Here is a 21,420-nt window from a genome sequence, read left to right on the forward strand (position 1 = left end):
CTTATCTAGTTAGACGGTAGGGGCCTTGGGGCTGTCTCCTGTCTATACAGCACCTAGGACACAGGGATCCTGATCTGGTTTGGGACCTCCGGGTAATACCGTAATTTAATATTTAAGAGCACTGGCCCTTCCCTTTGCATTGAAAAACCAAAGGGGGCATCCCAGCCATCTGACAGGCCTCACGCTCCCTTTCCCACCAGCTCCCAGAATCGGCCACATCCCTGCTGGTGCGATGAACTGGACGGGGGCAAGCACCTCCTAGTGCTACAGAGCAGCAGGAAACCGAGTGGGAGCAGGGATTGTTCGTGGTCCCTCACCTCAACCCCTCACCCACCCTGGAGCCTGGGGCCCAGGCTAGTCCCTTCACCAGAGATCGGCCCACCTGCCAGGCTAGGGGAAAGCCCAGCCCCTGAAGCGAACAGACTGCTGGGAAGCAGAGCATGAGATTCGCAGTCTCCTTGACCAGTGCTCTGACCCGAGCAGAGGGCCAGATTCTCCTGTCCGCCACCAGAAGGGAAGAAAGTGGGTGTCCGACCACCAGGGGGAATCCGAGGCTGGCAAAACAGGACTTCCCTTGCCTCCCAGCAGCCTAGAGGTGGGATGGGAAACTAGCCAAAGTGGATCTGCAGCAGACCACCAGTGCTCAGGACCTACTGCAGAACCCCCCATCACTTTCCTTGCAGACTGTGGACCTATTGGGGGGACAGGGTGTTTTTCTCCCAAGCCTGGATCTCCCATGGGAACCACTCTAGGTTGTCTGCCCATCCTTCCTGGGGGCACCTGCTTCCCAACTTGCTGGTCTTGGGTAAGTGTGGGCACTTGATTTTGTCCTTGAGCAGTCATGGTTGCTGGGTGCTGCCTCCCTTGCCACCTTGCTGTAGCAGCCAGGCCTTCTCCTGACACCATAAGGTAGCTCAGCTGGCCACAGCACTATGCATGATTTGGGGGCCCTGACAGATCCCAGACAAGGAGAGTTTGATCAGTCACTATTGGGATGCAACTTCCCCTTGTTTACAGCATGATGGGGCAAAGGGAACAGACTGTTTAAAGCCAGCAAAGCACAACCCAATATTCTAGAACAACCCTGCCCCTGTTATGGGGGAGGGAGGAAGATGGAAATCCATCTGGTAAGGTCTTTTCCATCTCATTTTAGGATGCTAAACTTCCTTTGCACCCAGTAGGCTGCAGGGCTGGAGTACAATTCCTCAGACAGGGTTATTGGAAACCAAGGGTCCTTGCAAACCAAGACTACTAAGGCGTGAGAGCGGTCTAGGCACCATGTTTGGCCAGTGTCCCTTTAAGCAAGTTGGCCATGGCAAAATGCTTCTGCAGGAATTGTGCCATGGGGCAAGTGTGGATGTTACAGAAAAGCCAATCAAGGAGGATTGGAAAGAAATTTGGAATTTCTTCTGCCTCCCCACCAAATCAACCTGATCCCCTTCTATAAACCTGAAAGTCAGCCTCTTCCCATGGAATTTAAGGGCATCTGCCCTATGGAACTGATAATGTAGCACAAGCCCTCCAGATTTTAACCAGGTCTTCCATTCCAGCAAAGAAATAAACGAAGGCTCCATATTACTGTTATTTCAAGAGTAGAAAGCATATTATTTCTAAGTCTGAGGTGATCGTTATACATCATGAAGGAGCAATAGAGAGCATGCGCCTACATTATTAGCTATGAAAGGTAACCAGAGACAAAGTAATCACTGGCTTCCCAGAGAGATCCTGGCACTCACAAGAAAAGCTGGCCATAAACTGTGCTTCTAGATTGAGGAGTCCTGGAGTGAAAACCTTACTCTGAGCAAGAGCGTGGACGATACACTCCCATGTGTCTCACCCAGTGCTGATTTCCCCAAGGAGCAGTGAACACACCATCCATTGCAATAGGTTTTTAAAAACTGAAGTCTTTATTAAAAGTTTTATCCAAATTTTGTAACAAAAAAAGATACAAAAGGGGTGAAGATCCTTATTTCTGGGACTAATCTGACCAATCGAAACCTGACAGTTACTAGGCGAATATAAAATCCATACAATCTGCTGAAAAAATGCAGGGAAAAAATTTAAAATATCAACTGCTGCTGTGAATTTTTTTTTAAAATTCCTTTAGCATTTATAAGTTACTCAGTTTGCATTTTACAGGAGAAGTTCATCTTTGAATGGTTATCGCTACTGTACAATGCAAGAGACAAGGGCAGGGCTAGAAATCGAGATGTGCTGCAGTACCCAATGCACCTTTGCAAAAATTGCCTTTTATAGGAGGGGTGAGAGATTTTTCTCTTCTTGCTGCAAGAGGAATACGTGCAACTGCTGGGTGCTGACATTTGCCCGCAGTGGCTGAGGGAGAACCCTGTTAAGTGCCAATGCATCTGCATTAGTATAAAGCCTCAGGGAACACCCCCACAAACCTGGTTAAAAGATAGTTGCTCTCCCCCACTCTCACCAACCTATCTGAGCAGAGATCACTAGGCACTCAATACTGAAGGGTTGGTTAATGCCCCTTGATGCCATGGAGCCAAAGCTCTCCTTAGAAACTAACAGATGTATCATGTGAACACAGGTCCGAAATCCCATGCGGCACTTGGCAGGATTCCACCTCCCTGTTCTAAAAAAATGCCTCAAACAGGTCAGAGAGGCAGTGGCTCCACTCCTACGGGCTGGGGTGAAAGGGAAGAGAGACAGCTGTCACAGCACATAGTGCATAAATGGGAAAGAGCTGGACTTCTCATCACTCTGAAAAGGAAAAGGAGAGGTGTACGTGCACCAGGCTAACAACTGAGGCCACTGTTGAGAGCTGTTACTGGCTAGCCAGAAGGACCCTGAGAATATTTAGGCTAACCCGGTCTCCCGGTGAATGCCGAGTTAGGTGTATCACAGTAATAATGGTTAGTGTGTGTTCTGTACAGTGAAAAATGCAGTTTGGTAGCAGTGCAGTATCCCCTTGCCTGATGTTTCCTATTCTTCCTTGAAGGTGTAGGTTGACAGGGGGGTGGAGAAAGCCTCCTTATGGCAAGTGAAGACATTCACATCTGCCAACCATAATTACTTTGCAGACATTCAAGAACTGAAAGCTACAAAGAAGTGGCTAATGGGTAAAAATATTCCAGTTTATTAAAAAAATAGGAAAGCAAGAGACAAGGCTACTGCAAAGTTCCTCCTAACAGGTCTGAGATGCAGCGAAGAGCAGATTCTCTAAGGGACCCAAGCCCTTTTCCCCCACCCCCAATCGCTAGAGTATCTCCAAGCATCTCCAACTATCACACCACTATTGTTGTTTCAGTTCACTTTGGGTGACTGCTTTCAGAGTCCACTTACACGAGCAGAGTTTGCATCCGCTGCTCAGAATGCTTGCAAGCTTCTTCAAATGTTGGGCTGAGGACATGTATGCTGGGGTGGTGAGCGTTCGCCTCTTGTGGTCATGTGGGATGGCAAAGGGTTGTTGGAGCTCTCGGTCCCATGCGGTAAGGCTGATTTCAGACATGAGAGATGCTCTAGGAGGAGAACTTTTTTTTGCAAAATGCTGCGCAAACCACAGAACGGAGAAAGCCTTTGGTCATAAAATACTTGTGAGAAAGTGAGTCTTGTATGGAAAGATTCCCCTGAACGCCTACTGTATTCTAAGTCTTAAAAAAATATATTGTGGACACTGCAGCCATACAAAAGGGGGAGGGGCCGGGAGAGGGGGATTTACAGTCTCACATGGACACAATGGGGAGGTTAACAAGCACAGTCATAGTCCGTAAAACTGATTGGCTCGCTAGGATTATCAGTCGTCATCCTCATCCTCTTCATCTTCTGGATCTTCCTCTCCCTCATCCTCTAGATCTCGTTTTCTCTTCTCTCCCTGTGGAAGGTCTGCAGGGAGGGAGGAAGGATTAAATTCTATTCGCAGTCTTGCAGAACAGCATTTGATCTCATTCTTCACAGGCTATTTAAGCTACACATCTTGCAGGGGAACAAGTATGAACTAGAATCACAGCAGCTGTTGGATGGAGTCCCACCCACTGTTCCATTTTACGTGGCATCCAAGCAAAAGCCTTGGGCAAGTTTTTCAAGTGGTGAGTGCTTTTTGGTGCTCTTGAGATGTTTCAGAGGGCCCAAATTTTAGATACTGTGGGCACCTGAACTCTAATGTCCCCTTTTTTGAGGTGTGAAATTGGGCACCCAAAAACGGAGGCACCTAAAATCACCAGTCACTTTTGAGACTCTCAGCCACGCTTATTCTTGGAGATTTGTCATTCAAGAGTTGTGCCAACCTCCATTTTCCTATAAATACCCTTACAAATATTTTAATCAACTATACATAAGCCCATCCAGATCCAGTCTTCAACTATCTAGGGAATTTACTTCCAAGTTAGAAAGGAGATGCCCTGTGCTTTGTTGCCTAGAGTGAAGCGAGACCCCAGCTAGAGTCTAAAAGAAACCACAGTTCCTAGAACAAGCAATTTATAGAAATGCTAACACAGCAGAGCTTCCGTTAGAGCCTCTCCTCCTTCCAGAGTATTATACTGAATTACACAGAACTGGGTTATTTTGCCAATCTACCTGATCAGCTTTTTAGCAACTGAACCTATTAATACTGACTGACTGTTTTAAATGTCTTGGGATGGTGGTATAATTTAGTTCAAGTGTTAACCAGTTTCTCTTGGGCTGTAGATTCATGCTTGGTCTCAGTTCGAAGCAGTCGTATTTCGGTAAGTGTGCAAAGTTAGGTCAGCCATTTCCCCGTAAGTCGCAAAAGAAACAGGGACTCACGGATCTGAGGCTGGAAGCTACAAAACATGGCTTGTTTTATAGAGCTCATTGAGGAAGGAAAATGGATTCTACCTGAGACTGATTTAGCTGCACTGAATGTTCTGTCAGCAAGTTTACATTAGCACACTCCGATCTCACCACCCAATCGTGGTTTAAAACAACAAGCCCTGCAGTTAAAGATGTACCAGGTCTTTTCCCTTAAACGTGCAAATCAAATGCAAAATCAGTGCAGCATTATGGCTGGAGAAACTATAAGGTAAGGAAACTCAAAAGTTAGTGGTTTTTGACGTGCAGTTTGGGATTGATGTTTAGAGCAACTAATACATTCCCATGGAACACACAGGATGCACTGAGTAGCAGAGTGGAAGCCCTAACTTTGAATTTCCTGACTTGGGTGCTTTGTTTCCCAACCTCAATACTTAACATTTTACGTAGCTGTGGGACAGTGTCCTGGTTCAGTGGGAGCAAGACTTCCTTGCCATAAAAGAGAAAAGTGCCTTGTTCTATTGCTCAGCCCCCAGAAGGAGACCGTGACTGTTCGCATCAGAGTAGTGGATGGTTAATGCTACCTTTGTGAGTGCTGCATCTTAATTAGGAGAATTAGATCTACTCACCCTCCTCACCTTCGTCGTCATCTTCATCCTCCTCATCCTCTTCCTCCTTGAATTAAAAAAAATAAATAAGAATCTTTGTTTATACAAGGACCAAGATCCAGTGACTAGAGATCTAATTCCTTTTCCACTCCAATCTTTCATGTATGACTTCAAGAGGACATTGCCCTCTGGCAGCACAGGAACTCAAAATGGACAAGTAACAAAATCAGCCCCTCTCCCTTGCACCCTAATGCCTGCCCCCCTTCCTCATCCTTCATCTCACAGGGACAGGAACTTGTGGGCACAAAGAAAGAAATTGTAATGCCGCCTGGAAACACAGCAAGGTGTTTCCCCCTCATACCATCCCCACCTACAGCATCAGGAATCCAGGCATCGCTTCCCAGAGCAGCTGACTACCTAGGAAGTTCTCTTCTTGAATGAGACTAGCCTCAGGCAAGGATACAGCATACTTGGCCAGATTACAGAGTTTCTCAGGAGGACTGATTTTCATCCGCCAGGGCACAGATGAAGTATTTACTAACAGGCAGTCCCAAAGGCTCACACTGATGTCAAACCAACAAGAATAGCCTCACCTCATCATCGACTCCATCTTCTTCCTCTTCACCTTCCAGATCATCTTCATCCTCCTCCTCGTCATCAATGACTTCCTCATCCAACTCATCTTCCTCATCGTCATCCTCTTCCTCACCTTCTACCACAACAAAGGGAGATGAGTGGGTTCCCCACCAATGTGCTCAAAGCAACACACCAGGGACAGGGAACCAGGAAATGCACCCAGACAGCTTTTTGCACAGATGTGCCAACTCAGAAAACGCAACTAACCCAGAACAGCCCTACTGGCATTAGGTAAAGCCCTATGCCCACAGAACAGACCTATGCATGGGAGGTATGTCAACTGACAAGCCCAGCTGGCTTAAATCAAGCTTGGTTTTCCAGTTCATGCCTGGGGCAGATGGGATTACCAAAGCAAGATTAGACTTTGGCAATGAATTCACACCACTACTGAGGTGGTCAGTGGGGGATGGCTAGTGAAATAGGTGGGTGGCAATTACAGAAAGCCAATCCAAAGCCCCCTTTACCTTCTCCGTTCTCATCATATTCATCATCCAACCCATCACCATCTGCTTCAGGGTCTGAGTCAGGGGCCTCCTGGTCATCGGCATCAAACCCATCCAAGTAGGTGAGTTGGGGCAGAAGGGCAAACATGCTCTCCCGGTAGTTGATCAGCATTGTCACCTCACAGTTGAAGAGGTCCAGGCTATGCAGATTCGGCAGTTTCTTCTGCAAAGATTAATTGTTAGGCCATTAGGACACCGTTCTGGTAAACTTGCTATGAGCAAAGGGATGAGGAGACATTAGGATGTCCCTGGAGCAGGTGGTTTACAACCTGACCTATAGTAAAGTAACTCTTTCATGCATACTATCTTTTGTAATATGTGCCCCTCAGAATACCTAGGACTGATGTCAGACACCCCCATGTGGGCCAAGCAAGTCATCGCCATGACACACCCAGGTGCCATCTACCTCAAACAACGTCCGACCCCTTAGCAGTCCTTTCCCAGGTGGACACGGAGCACTCTACAGCCACAATTTCATGTTCCTTTAGCAACTGGCTGCTGGTTTTCCAGACAGAGGAGCCAATCACTATTAGCCCAGCCACATATTGGGCAACTCGTCAGTTCATATTAGAACCACAAAGTGCCGTTGGGACAGTTATCAAGACTGATTTCAGCTGCACCCACATGACCCCTGAAGGAAACAACCTCTATCAGTTAGATCCATGCACGGGGCCTTTCACTCACCAGGGGTTCCAGGGTGTTGATGTCCTTGATCTTGTTGCCACTTAGATTCAAATGGGTCAGGTTAGGGGTCCTCTCCGCTAGAACTTCAAGGCCACCGGAGATCCGGTTATCGCTCAGCTCCAGCTGCCAGGAAATATTCAGAGACACTGCTATAGAGGATCTCAATGCTTGACATAGGTGAATAACATTCCCATTTTGCAGATGGGTAAGTCACGGACTCTCTAAGGCCACAAAGTGAGTCACAGCATGGACCAGAACACAGGAGTCCAGACTCCCAACCCCGTTCTCTAACCACTAGACCTTGCTACCTATAAATTGCAGATGAAGAATCCATTTTAACTTCATTATGTAACCCACAGCAGGCAAACACGAGCCCCTTTCCTCCCCCTGGATATTTGCTGTTTGGAAAGGGAGGGAAATAAGGAATCAGGGCAGGGGATTGGGCAGTTTTCCAGTACAGCTCTGATGCCCTCCCCTCCCTAACACAAACAGCAGAATGATCATGTCAGGAAGGAGCTCTATTGAGCCCACTCAAGGCCGTATATGGAACACGAGTAACAATCCAAGTTAAAAACGATAATCTGAGGTTTACTCCTCCACTCTCCTACATGCCTGACGTGGGGGGGAAATCACTAACACTTCAGCTACAAGGGGCCTGTTTACACCCGTCAGAGCACAAGGTCAGTGATATGAAATGGCCAAGGATCTTTACAACCTTGGTTACACTAATCCTGTCTTCCAGAAGATTTCACACCGCTGCATCTCCACCGGTGGCAGGGCTACTGCAGACAAGACTCCAGGCAGCTGCCTGCATTTCAACCATTGTTTCCCAGAAAATATGGTAGTGCTTAAAATGCCAGCAGCCACCCTGGAGCTCAGTTCACCCTACCACATTCAGCCACTCCAGAGGTGTTTGCAATGGTGGAAATTTTCAGAAAAAAGCTAGCGTAGCCAGCCATTCACAATGAGGTAAGCCCCAAAGGCAGTGTTGCTTCTGGGATCAGTCTCACAGGCATCTGCTAAGAGCACAGCGCTTTCCAGCCAATTGGGGTCACATGCACATAGGGTGATCGCCATCAGACACAGCACCTTCAACCTCTAAAGGGAGGATTGAAGATTATTAAATGGTTAACGTGACTGTACAGTCATTCTGCTTGGTTACTGCTCCCACATCTATTGGATTAACCCCCACTTCTACTGAGTGAGTGATGCAGGGCAGCACCCTCAACAGGGGTCGGCAACAAGTTCCCATGCTGGGTTAGCTGCAGGTGGAGAGAGGGACATGCTGAGGACAGCCAGAGCTGAGAAATCATCGTGAAAGCCTGAGATGAAGACGACCCCTGGGCTTCTGAACTGGTGCCGAGCCAGTTATTAGTACCCAGGGACCAGCAACAGAATTTTTCTAGGGTGGTCCATGGATATGGGCTAAAGGGAGATTAATTTCGGCTTCAGGCCTTCCCTGAATATTTCTTTAACATACTTCAATTTGGAAAGGAATATTTGCTCAGCACTTCAAAGTAGTACGGGAACTGCAGCACCAAAAGAGGCATGATGCCCCTGTGATGGGGGAGGCTGAGGGAAGAGGCCAAGATCCTCAAAAGTGGTCTCTAGTTTGGGGTGCTCAACTTGAGACACTCGGGTGTGCTCAGAATGATGCAAGGGGTAACCCTACCACAAGAGGCTCTGATAGCACACATGTGCATGAAAGCAGGAGGCAGGCACGGATACCTCTGATGAAGTAGGACAGCTATACAAGGGGATGGAGTAATCCCTATAAGGGAAGCGCAGCTCTAACGCCAGCCGCTACTGCCCCATTTGCCAGAAGGCTCATGGTAAGGCCGCACAGCCTCACGTCTGACTGGCACCACCTCTTAGTTTACCTTGCGGAGCTTGTTGAGTTTGGGGAGATTGGAGACAGACAGCAGGTTGACGTTGATCATGCTGAGGAACTCCAGATTTTCAAAGTCCGAGGAAAGGCCGACGATCTTCCCATCGTCCGAGCGGCAGTTATCCAGCACCAGCTCCTTCACCTAGAGAAGAAGGAGAAACACTCAGGAGCTGGCACAAGGAGCCATCATTGTCACTTAAAACTGCTGGAGTCTCTCCGCTCTAAAAATCAATTTGTATTAACTTACCGAATTAACCCATTAAGATCAAGCTCCTAAGTGGGACCGATTTAAGATTGAAGCACCATGCCCCGGTCTAAGGCACCAATACCAAATAAACCCCTCCCACCCACCCTGTTAAGGGGGTATGCAAGTAATCCACTATTTGTAAACCAAGTTTACCTTAGTGTGGGTACAAGGTGCCAGACTGGCAGTCCCTAGATACCACAGTCCTACCACAGTTAAAGCACAGGCCGTGATAATCTTCACTGCCACTATGTCATGTCACCAAGATATGGTGGGATCATCTCTAAAAAAGGTTCAGTCTCTGTGGCCCAGCTAATGTGCGGCTTCCGAGCAGTGAATGTTAACAAGGGCTTCAAAACAGAGCTGAACTGAAATATCTCAACTCATTTCATATAAGGCACCAAAGAGCTTTCATATGGCAATTATTTTCACCCAGATTTGAAACTACAAGTTTTTATCCAGTTACTAATTCCCTTTGGGTCCCATCTTTCCATTCATCTGGATTTCCCTCTTATGCTGGAAAATCTTTTAAAGTAGCATTTCCAGCCCGGCTCAAAGGCCATACTCTCCATCTACTTTATGCACTAGTCCCCAGCCAGCAGGGGAACACAACAGCGCAGTAGGGTACATGACAATTCCTCTGCCCTGACTTTTTTTTTGGTAAACAAAGTTTGTAAGATGGCCAGCTCACACCCAGACCTCACATAAACTCAATATTTACCACAGTAAAAAAAATCCACTCCCACAGCCACACATGCTGCGTTTGACGACTTGTCAGATAGACAAACATACATGGCAAGAACCCCAGAAACAAGTAGGGTTCAGTCCCAGTACTCCAACAGCAGCTGTTACAGGCTCCATTTCCAAAATGGGCTCTTGTCCTACATGTTCTTCAAAGCAGGCCAAAAGTCACATCCTTGGCTAAAAAAACTACAGATGCTCTCAACTCCTGCTTTGAATCCCACCTCCTCTGTAGCAACTACAGCTTTTGGGTGGACCAACCAACAATCAGAAAGTTGCTTTGAAGGTGTTTTGCTTGGTTCATTGACCAGAAAAACTGTTTAGCCCATTTTAGAATGATCACATTAACCCCACATTTAAAGACAGTTTCTTAACAGGCACATTAACCACTTCCAAGCACACGCCACACTCTTTGCCACTTCATATACTTTAGTTTCCTTTTTTTGCTTGCAACATTTGAAGTAATAAGTGAATGAGTGACTAATGTGCTGCAAAATGTAAAAAAAATACTCCGTTTGTAAGAGACCCAGGGTACCCTGCAGTTGGTTTTAAGTTTTATACCCCAGTTCCTACTATTATTGCCTCCCCTGCCATCCCACCATCTAGGAAGCATTTTGTCTAGCCCTAGTCAGGTCCTATTTAATGCCCACAATTGTCCTTATGTTCCTAGCCTTATTTAAAGTTGATCCACACCATTTCTCTGGCTCGCCAAAGAGCAAGACCCTATCTCCCTACATAAATGTCACCTAGACTGCAAGGTTGTCCCTAGGTAAGAGGGAGGCCTTGTTATAAGCAAAGCCTGGTATTTATAGCAAGTCAAGCCAGCACACATGAACCCAGGCATGAAGGACAAAGCACTTTTGAAGGATGCAGGAGTCCAATGCTCAAGATTCAGCTAGTCCGCTGTGTTGTCTAAGCACTCCAGCAACAATGCAGTTGAACTGGCCCCACCAGAAGGCTGGGGCAGCATTCCTTGCTTGGCTAAGGAGGTGCTAGCCACCAATAGCTCCGCAAGGCAAAAGATCAGCCAACCAGCTGGTTGGAAAGAACATCCAAGGCAACTGACTAAGATTCCAGAAAAGGGAGACATTACTCAAAGCAGCACAGATCACTCATCTGATCAACTCCTCTCCCCAGAGATCAGGCATCACCAGAGATTCCCCCATTCTTTATGCTGACCCTCCCATATCCTGTTGCACCAGCCATCCCCAAGAGATTTAACTCCTCCCACTGCAGGAGGACTCAGTTTTGTAGGGCAATTTCATCTTGAGACCAACAGCAAGGATCTCTCCTACCCAGCCACGGCACTCAATGCCCACCTTATGCCTCCACATTTCCCTATATTAAGAAACACACAGTAACAGCTCTCTTCTCACCCCCAACATATTCAATTACATTTGGGGAAGACGAGGGAGGAAGTTTAGAGTTCTTTATTCCTTTCCCCATGAACTCATTTGCACGAGGTAGAGAACAGTAATAATAGCAAACATTGGTCTGCTAGCTTGACTTGTTCTCAGTTCACAGGGTGAATTTTTCAGCTGCCCCAATTCCAGAAGGGGCAGAATCACAACCTAGAAGTATCTCAAGCGGGGGTGGGGGAGAGGATCAGCTCTTGCTCCCTGGGGCTTGGATAGTGGGCAGGACAGCCCCCCTTCAACGTGAGAAAATTCATTTTCACAACCCTGGGGGTTCAGGTGGTAAGCTGAGCAGCAGGAACCCCTGTACTCCTTTCAGTAGCCCGGAAACTCAGCTCCACTCCTATTACTACTGCAAGGTGTAGCTGCAAGCCCAGCACCTGGACAACAGCCAACTAGAATTGGGGTGGCTACAGCAGAGGATCAGAGCGGAGCATCTTTACAAGATGGGGGAAGAGTGCAGGGGAAATTAAAGTTAAGTGCCCCCAATGAGCACTGGGGAAACAGATTAGCAGCCTCCTGCTGCTCTCTAGAGAACTGGGTCTGAAAGACTAGCCGGAAGGGAGCCACAGTGCCAACAGGCTGGCCACGCACAGGGAAACCTAGCAAAGAATCAGACTAGATTTTAAACAGGCCGTGAGTCCCTTCCAAATTGCAGGTGACATCACCAGGAATTCCTGCAGATCAACAGGCAGGTCAGGTTGTTCCACTCCTTTGACCAAGGGCCAACTAGGGAATTTCAAATGATTCCTCGCCCGCTGAACTCAGCCCCAATAGTTCCACCATCAAGGCAGGTTTGCCTAGCTCTCTACTGCACTGAGTCTCCGTGATTTCAAATACCCTCCAATGCTTTAAAGGCCATCAATGTTTTCATTCTTCTCTTTCTCCAGAAGCCTACAAACACAGCCCTTCAGCTGCCAGAGGCTTGTTCGCTCTCCAGTTCCTCCCAAGACCTCCTGCACGCTCACCTGCAATTCCCAGCCATGACAATATCACTGCTGAGCCTGTACCAATAACGATTATTTTTGTACTAGGCCTAGCACAGTGGAATCCTGGTCCGTGACTGGGGCTCCTGGGAGCTACCACAACACAAATAACGGGACAGTCGCTAATGTGCCCTATCTCTGCTGCTGCTTTATGGTTTACATTTCACTCCTTTTGCTCAGTGAAAGACTGAGCAGTCACTTGTCCTTTCTTCTGCCCATATGTTAGCCCAATGCTGCAATCCTGACGTTGCCATCACCGCAGTGCAGGGATAAACCTAGCAAAACACTGGCTCCACTTTATTTCATGAAAATCTTTTAAAAATTGCAAGAAGCCCATGGTATTAACAAAACCAAGTCTGGGGTCTCAGCAATCACGCTGGAGCATGAATCTACTCCATTCCTCTCTGAACCCCCCACTCCTATACTCCTCCCAGTCATCGACAGCATTTTTACAAAGTGGTGAAACAGCTAAGAAAACCCCACAAAAGCCAGGTTTGAGGAGCCACTCATCCACTTACTAGTGACAAGCCACCTTGGCCCTCATCTAGACTAGCACAAAGGGTGAAATGAGTGTGCTCCGTAGTGCTAACTTAACTGTATTGAAAACCCTACTAAAAATGCAGACAGTTCAACACCCTTAGCTCTACTTTAGCCTTTAAAAACCTAATCAAGTGTTAACTGGAAACCCCACTGAACACCAATGTAGACACAATCAAGTTGAGCCGACTCCTAGCCTGAAGAAAGGTGTTTTTATTCCTAACCTAGACAAAGTCGTTGGTGACAATAGCCCCAACCTCCAGTAACTCAAAAAAGTGCCCACTTGAACCACAGGCAAACAATTAGGGGAGGGAATGGAAGAAAGAAAAGGGTTGTATTAGCCTGGGCAAGCTTCAAAGACAAATCCCTGATTCAGAGACCAGGAACTGCCCCTGCCAAGCATCAGTGGAATCCATTTTTGATGTCAGAAGACATCTGGTATATTATTTTCACAAGCAGTCCATGAAACTAGCCAACACTCACCACAAACTCTGAACAGGGCAGGAGGCCTGAAATAAATAGTACAGGGGGCATCAAAGTGTCAGAGGAGCCAGATGCCACACATGGTACAGTTAGGAAAGGCCATGAAGGGTAACAGGGAGGATGCAAAGCGTTCATGACATGCTGAAGCCAGCCAGCGAGACTCAACAGGATTATTCACGTGGGGGATGTGGAGAAAAGCGGGGAGACCATTTATTGAATAAAGCTCTCAAATAGGAGAAGAGCCCTGTGCATAGCTACACTGAGTGGGGAAAGGCCAGTCACTGGCCCAAGGAATAAATGCCAGCTACAAACATTTAAAAATAATAATTACAAAAGCCCTGGGCTAATTTTTAAGCCAGTAACACCAAATTCTGGGGCAAGAGAAGTATGGAACCTTCTCTGAGGATAGATCGAACATGGCCGAGTGCCACATAAAAAGAACAGGAGTCCTTGTGGCACCTTAGAGACGAACACATTGATTAGAGCATAAGCACATGTGGGTTCCAGGTGCCCATCCTCACTGGCAAGCGAGCTGTTCAGGTACACTGAAAAGGCACTCGGCTAACACCGTCCAGGAGAGAACACGGTTAAACATCATGTGTCTGGGCAGGGGCCACCAGATGCAAGTTTTACAAACCATTTTAGACAGCCAGGTTCTAGAGCAGGGGAACACGGAGCTCTTCCAGGGGGTCCATCAACCCATCGAGATATTTGCCTAGTTTTACAACAGGCTACAGAAAAAGCCCTAGCGACGTACAAACGAAAAGTTCATACTTTCTACTACTCGAAACGTAAATACAATATTTATAGTCCCATCCATTGTATGCCTCTCTGATCACAAGGAGACAGGAAGCAATTTCTCAGCACTAGTGGGCTGGGACACACTGTATTTAGGGGACGACCCTTGGGGTGCCCCAGACAAACCAGCACCGGCAAGGGGGCCAGACGTGGGAAAAGGCCCCCCTGATGTAGCGCGGGCAGGGCCGGGGCTGCAGGCGAGTCACGCTCCGGCCATGTTAACCGGATCTGCCGTTCCCGAGCGAGGAACACGAGTTCCCCGCCGCCGCGGATGGGCCCCGCACACACGCCGCCCCACTCCCGCCCCCCAACCGCCACTTCCCCGCTGGGGCGGCGTCACCATCTTGATTGTCGTTATAAAAAGAGAAAAGCCCCCGGCGGGCCCGCCCAGGCCGGCCATGCAGCGCTGGGACAAGCCCCGGCGCCTCCGCACACGTGCGCGGCTCGGCTCCGTCCCGGCCCCGGGGAACACGCCGCGAACCCCGCCGGGTCTCAGCCCCACGGGGCCCGCCAGGGCCCGGCGCGGGGCTCCCCAAGCGGCCGGGCCGGCTCCGCCAGGTGCGCCCCGCGGACCGAGCCAGCCACCAGCCGGGCCGCGAACCGGGAACGGCGACACCCGCCCCCCCCCCCCGCGCGCCACGCTCCGGCACGAGCGTCCCCCCGCCGCGGGCCCCACGCGGGACCGGGGCAGGACCCCCGCCCCCAACTGCCCCCCCGGGGGCTCTCCTGCCCCCCACCCGCCCCACAGAAGGGGCTGCCCCCACCCCCCGGCAGCCGCGGAGGCGCCGGCCCGGCGGCCCCGCACCCGGGGACACGTGTCGGGGGCGGCCCCGCTCACCTCCGCCGGCTTCTTGTTCCGCAGCTCCAGCGTGAGCCGCTTCTCCATCTCCATCCTGCGCCGCCGGCCGCGCACCTCAGACCCGCCGCCCCGCGCCGCCGCCCGAGCCAGGAGCGCGCCGCCGCCGCCGAGCCGCTTATATAGAGGAAGGCGCCAAAGGCAACAAAGGGGGAACCTACGGGGCAGCGCCCCCTGCCGGCCGGGACCCGACTCTGCGCCACCCCGCGGCGCCCCCTGCCGGCCGGGACCCGCCTCTGCGCCGCCCCGCGGCGCCCCCTGCCGGCCGGGACCCGCCTCTGCGCCGCCCCGCGGCGCCCCCTGCCGGCCGGGACCCGCCTCTGCGCCGCCGCCCGGGCCGCCCTTCCCGGGGCGCCCCCTGCCGGCCGGGACCCGCCTCTGCGCCGCCCCGCGGCGCCCCCTGCCGGCCGGGACCCGCCTCTGCGCCGCCGCCCGGGCCGCCCTTCCCGGGGCGCCCCCTGCCGGCCGGGACCCGCCTCTGCGCCGCCGCCCGGGCCGCCCTTCCCGCGGCGCCCCCTGCCGGCCGGGACCCGCCTCTGCGCCACCCCGCGGCGCCCCCTGCCGGCCGGGACCCGCCTCTGCGCCGCCCCGCGGCGCCCCCTGCCGGCCGGGACCCGCCTCTGCACCGCCGCCCGGGCCGCCCTTCCCGGGGCGCCCCCTGCCGGCCGGGACCCGCCTCTGCGCCACCCCGCGGCGCCCCCTGCCGGCCGGGACCCGCCTCTGCGCCGCCGCCCGGGCCGCCCTTCCCGGGGCGCCCCCTGCCGGCCGGGACCCGCCTCTGCGCCGCCCCGCGGCGCCCCCTGCCGGCCGGGACCCGCCTCTGCGCCGCCGCCCGGGCCGCCCTTCCCGCGGCGCCCCCTGCCGGTCGGGACCCGGCTCTGCGCCGCCGCCCGGGCCGCGGCGCCCCCTGCCGGCCGCGACCCGCCGCTGCGCCGCCGCCCGGGCAGCCCTTCCCGGGGCGCCCCCTGCCGGCCACGACCCGCCTCTGCGCCGCCCCGCGGCGCCCCCTGCCGGCCACGACCCGCCGCTGCCCCGCGGCGCCCCTTGCCGGCCGCGACCCGCCGCTGCGCCGCCGCCCCGGCCCACCTGTCCCGCGGCATCTCCTGCTGGTGGCCACCTGCCACTGCTGTACCTCCTGCTGCCCCAGCCCACCCGCCCCGCGGTGCCCCCTGCTGGCTGGGACCCACCACTGCGCCGACGTTCCACGGCACCCCCTCCGGGTCAGGACTTGCCACAGTGCTGCCCCCTGCTGGTGGGCACCTGCCACTGTGCCGCCACCCCTGCACATCCACCCTGCAGCGGGCCCCTGCCAGCCAGGACCCCCACTGCACCGCTGCCACTGCCCATCAGCCCCGTGGCACCCCCTGCTGGCCAGGACCACCACTGCGCTGCCTCCCTGGCCCATCCACCCTGCAGCACCCCCTGCTCAGTCTGACCTACCACAGCCCTGGCTCACCGAGGGCAGGGAACTGAGAGGCTGGAAGAGGCCTGGCGTAACCCCCTGCTCCTCTCCTCTGCCAAGAGTGCGCAAGGATCGTGTTGTCTTGGGAGTGCTGTGCCCCATCAGCCCCATATCCAACCCACTGCCGCACAAGATCCAACCATCAGTCCCTATAACGCTGTATCCAATCCCCTGACACGCCGGATCAGACCATCAATCCCTATAGCCTCGTATCCCTATAGCCACCTCCCATGCTGTATCAGACCATCAACCCCAATAGCCCCATATCTGACTGCCTATCACACCAGATCAGACCATCAGTCCCTGTAGCCAAGACTTCTACCTCTGTCAGGGGCCAGAAACTTATGCTTCAGGGAGAGGCAAAGCCCTCCCATACTCAGACTGACCTACTGGGAATTTTCCCAGGAGGCCCCAGGACTTGGTCCCTGTATCCCAGACGTCTCCAAGCAGGGGGAATCAGAGGAGACAAGTGGCTGCTACAAAAATTAATACTCAAGTTATTGTAGCCCAAGAATCCTGGGGAAGGGGGAATATGTTGTAGGGGAAGAGAAGCTTTTGTCCACCGGATAAACTCATGTCTTATGACCTCTTGTACAGCTGCAGCATCACAATCTTTGGCTTGTCCCTAGCTAATCCGGCTAGCCATTAATTCTACTCTGTGCTCATTGCCGTAATACCTCAGCACTTTACCTGCTTTCAAAGGAAACCCGAGAAGGAGTCTCTTTCTTTCTCTCCACTCCCATATATTTCTTTTATCCTTCCGTGCTGACGTGCAAGCCGCACCGATGAGCCTGGATCCAGAGTAGTTGGTATGATGGCCCAGCCCCCATCAAAATCAGCAGGAACCTGGCAAAAATGTGGTGAGTGGCCATGTTGGCTTGCCCAGCAGGTGTTCGTAGCACAGCTGGTGCTCACCTTGGGAGAGATGGAGGTGGAAGGGTTGATGGTTTTGTCTTGGGCCCTTGACAAGGAAGTAACATCTGATGGCAGAACTTAGAAGGATCCTCACTTTTGTACCACCTGCCACAGGCCACTCCCCCTTAGGCCGGGAGCATAACCCTGCTGCTATTCCTCTTCCCCTTCAGATCCCTCCACTTAGTTACTGACCCCCACTGCTGCATCCTTCGCTCCTGCCCTTAGGTCCAAATTTGCCCCCCTTATAACACAAAGAATGAGGAGTCCTTGTGGCACCTTATAGATTAACAAATTTATTTGGACATAAGCTTTCGTGGGCTAAAATCCACTTCATTTGATGCGTGGAATGGATGGAGTGCACTCCATGCATCTGATGAAGTGGGTTTTAGCCCACAAAAGCTTATGCCCAAATAAATGTGTTAGTCTCTAAGGTGCCACAAGGACTCCTCACTGTTTTTGCTGATACAGACGAACACGGCTCCCCCTCTGAAACCTGTCATCTTATAACACAGTAATTTCCCCTAACTCTAAAGCCGCTCTGATATCTACAAATTAGAGAACCCCCTGGGTCCCCAACTCCAGCAGAGCGAGGGCCACATGCTCATGGAATGATTGGCTCATAGGCCCCGCCCCTTCCAGCCTCCTGCGCCCCCCCGCACAGCATCCCTCTGGCCATGACAGCAATTGTCTGCAGGACAACGTAATATGAGGAGAGTGTTTGTGTGTTTAATGGGAGAAGGGTTTCACCAGCCCACATCTCGAGCTGGTGTAGCCCCAGTCTCACCAGTTCATGGTCTGGCCCCCTGGGCCTGCTTTTCTACCTGCCCCACTGCTTGGATCAGACCCCTCCAGCCATGTCAGCAGGAGCCTTGTGCACCCTCATTGCATAGGTGTGAGTGACTGATACATGGTCCCTGGCAGGCACCAACCAGGCCCGCTGCCTGCTTTCACTCATTTCATCTCCCGTTCCCAGCTGTTCTGTTCCTCGCTCCCCTGCTGCCCCACCACCTCATCCTCCTCTCCCCCTTCACGTGGTCCCCTCCCTATGCAGGGCACCTTTGCCAGCATCTCCTTTCTACCTTCATCACAGCATAGATGCCCTTTAGTAGGTACAATACAGAGTTTTAGGTGGCGGGGGGTGTCAGGGCCTGAGAACGGGGGTCAAGTCAAGCGGCTCATCAGGCTGATGTGGTTTAAGGCACCTCAGTTTCCATAGCCAAGAGTACATAAGGGAGTGGTGTGGCCAGAATCACATCTACCCACCTTTGAGGTCCCTACCTCTATGGGTCAGGTACCCATTTTGCAGTGGGGGGAATTGGAGGTGGCCTTTCAGTGAGATCAAGCAAGACACGAACCCATGAGTACCACAACTGTAGTCTAGCCCCTTAACCCTCCTTCCTCCCCATACCTCAAAGTTGAGAGAGGGGTGGGGGAAGGGAATCAGCTGCAGTCCTTGGCACTCTTCCCTGCAGCTCTGCCTGATTTCGATGTAAATTAAAAAAATCAGGCCAGGAGACAAACAGCCTGAAACTGTATTAACTCCTTAATCTAGATCCCCTTGGTGGCTCCTCCTGCTGCAGAGGGATCCAGCCGGTGCTATTGTAACTCACGCTTACGTACCATGGTTCTCTGTCTCCTTCTAGTGGCTAGTCTAAAAATAAGAGATTTTTGAGTCTGCTACAGCCTTCACCTGTGGCACATGGGTTCTTGATCTGAGGGGCAGCAGATGCTCCTGCTTTTCGATCAAGTCTGAATTGCCACCCCCTGCAGATGATACACAATCTACCATCCAGGGGTGTCACCTGTAAAATGGGTATAATGACGCTGTGTAAAGCACTTCTAGAGCGGTGGCCGAAAAGTACTTTATATAAGAGCTAGGTATTATTGTCTCAATCTAGACATAGAGCAAAGATCTAGGTTTCATAAGACAAGGTCCCATTAATAAAGAAATGCCTGGCTCCCAACTGGCTCATCCCCTTCCCCCGGGATCTTCACTTACCAAAGCAGCCCTGTATGGTCCTGATCCATCCCCAGTGGAGCTGCTGGAAGAAATGCCCCATAGTTCTGCTCTGCTTCCTAATCTGCCTTTGTTTTAAGATCCTTTCAACGGTGCTTTTAAGAGTAGTCTCCTGTTCTTCTGTCGAGGACAATGCTCCTTTGCCCGGTTCCCCTTCCTCTTTCACCACCCATTATCCCAGCCTGGCTTTAGTACTCAGCCATTTAGGATTCCTTAGACTGTGTCCAGCAGAAGCACAGTAAATCCTGCCTTTGAGAGGCAATAGTTAGGCTGGGGGAAGAATTCTTCCATTAACCTAGTGTGATGTCTATACCAGAGCTTATGTCAGCTTAACTACGTCTTTCCTGGGTGTGAATTTTTCACACCCCTGAACAACATTGGTAGAGGTCAACCCAGAGCTGGCTCTAGCGTTTTTGCTGCCCCAACTGGCAAAAAAAAAAAAAGACACGATGGGCGGTACTTTGGTGGCAGCTCTACCACCGCCGCTTCATTCTTCGGCGGCAATTCGGTGGCAGGTCCTTCCCTCCGAGAGGGACCGAGGGACCCACCGCCGAATTGCCGCCAAAGAGCCGGACGTGCCACCCCTTTCCGTTGGCTGCCCCAACCACCTGCTTCCTGCGCTGGTGCCTGGAGCCGGCCCTGGGTCAACCTAAGTTTTAGGTGTAGACCAGTCCTTACCCTGGGTTTACTATAAAGTTGAATTTTGGCCTTGTCTATACTAGAAAAATTGCCCTGATGTAACTAAATTGATTTAGAATCAGTCTAGTTAAATGATACAAGCCCCACTTTAAACTTTGTTCCATGGATTTAGGTAATTTGAGTTGACACCAATTTAAGGGCTGGGCTAGTCAGGATCGTGAACCAAAATAACTATATTGGTGGTAATTCCCATCAGCAGCTGTTTCAGTGCAAGTCCGTGTGTAGACACTTATTCCGGAATAAGAAAGCCATATTTTGGTATTACTAATGCCATTTTTTAATTGATTTAGTCATTTTGGTTCCAGTTTCCATGTAGGCAAGCCCTAAGATCAAACTGAACACCATCCAAAAACCAGTCACCACAAATAATCTGACATAAATGGCTGTCTCTGAATTATGATGGCTTTCTGATCACACAGCCTCAAAATAGGGCCATAAGAACTGTCAGACCAGATCAAACCAGTGGTGCATATAGTCCTGTATCCCGTCTCTGACAATGGCCAGTACCAGATGTTTTAGAACAGTGGCTCTCAAACTTTTTAATTGGTGGCCCCTTTCACATAGCAAGTGCTGACCCTCTGAGTGCGACCCCCCTTATAAATTAAAAGCACTTTTTTATATATTGAACACCATTATAAATGCTGGAGGCAAAGCGGGGTTTGGGGTGGAGGTTGACAGCTCGCGACCCCCCATGTAATAACCTCATGACCCCTGAGGGGTCCCAACCCCCAGTTTTAAAACCCCTGTTTTAGAAGAAGGTGTAAGAAACCCTGAAGTAGGTAATTATAGAACGACCACAGGAAAATCTCTTCTTAACCCCCATTAATTAGAGGCTGGCTTATGTCCTGAAGCAGGAGAGTTAATAACCCTCCTACTTTTCCCTCCTAGCATAACGCTGGATGCTCTCATTACCCACCTAAATATCTTTTGTTAACTCTTCTAAGCTCTTGGCCTCAAGCACTCTTGTGGCAGGGAGTTCCACGGGTTAATTATATGTTGCATAAAAAAGTATTTCATTTTATTAGTTTAGATTTGCTGTCTTTTCATTTCATGGCATGCCCCCTTGTTCTTGTACTATGAGTCAGCATGAACAGAAGTTCCCAATCAGTATTTTTCCCTACTGGCTGTTACTTTGCGTAGCCTGTCCTCTTCATTTCCGAGCTATAGAAAACAGCCTCCTACTTCTGAACCCACTCGTCTTCTTCCATATC

The 21,420-nt window shown here is 51.1% G+C and overlaps 1 protein-coding gene across 2 annotated transcripts; it reads right to left on the bottom strand.

Moving 5' to 3' along the window:
• Positions 1–1,884: 1,884 nt before the first annotated feature.
• Positions 1,885–15,258, bottom strand: LOC101944135 (acidic leucine-rich nuclear phosphoprotein 32 family member B). 2 transcript variants are annotated; one of them, XM_065578425.1, is made up of 7 exons: positions 15,099–15,258; positions 9,049–9,198; positions 7,169–7,291; positions 6,446–6,647; positions 5,939–6,054; positions 5,367–5,412; positions 1,885–3,852 (listed from the first exon to the last, which is right to left on the bottom strand). In XM_065578425.1, exons 1-7 carry the CDS (start codon positions 15,150–15,152, stop codon positions 3,764–3,766), a joined length of 780 nt encoding a protein of 259 aa, XP_065434497.1. In that variant the 5' UTR covers positions 15,153–15,258; the 3' UTR covers positions 1,885–3,763. The 2 variants fall into 2 exon arrangements, with proteins under 2 accessions (XP_065434497.1, XP_065434496.1); XM_065578424.1 differs by having other exon boundaries at positions 5,939–6,057.
• Positions 15,259–21,420: the final 6,162 nt, after the last annotated feature.

Source organism: Chrysemys picta, chromosome 25 (assembly GCF_011386835.1).
Source record: "Chrysemys picta bellii isolate R12L10 chromosome 25, ASM1138683v2, whole genome shotgun sequence".
NCBI lineage: Eukaryota > Metazoa > Chordata > Testudines > Emydidae > Chrysemys > Chrysemys picta.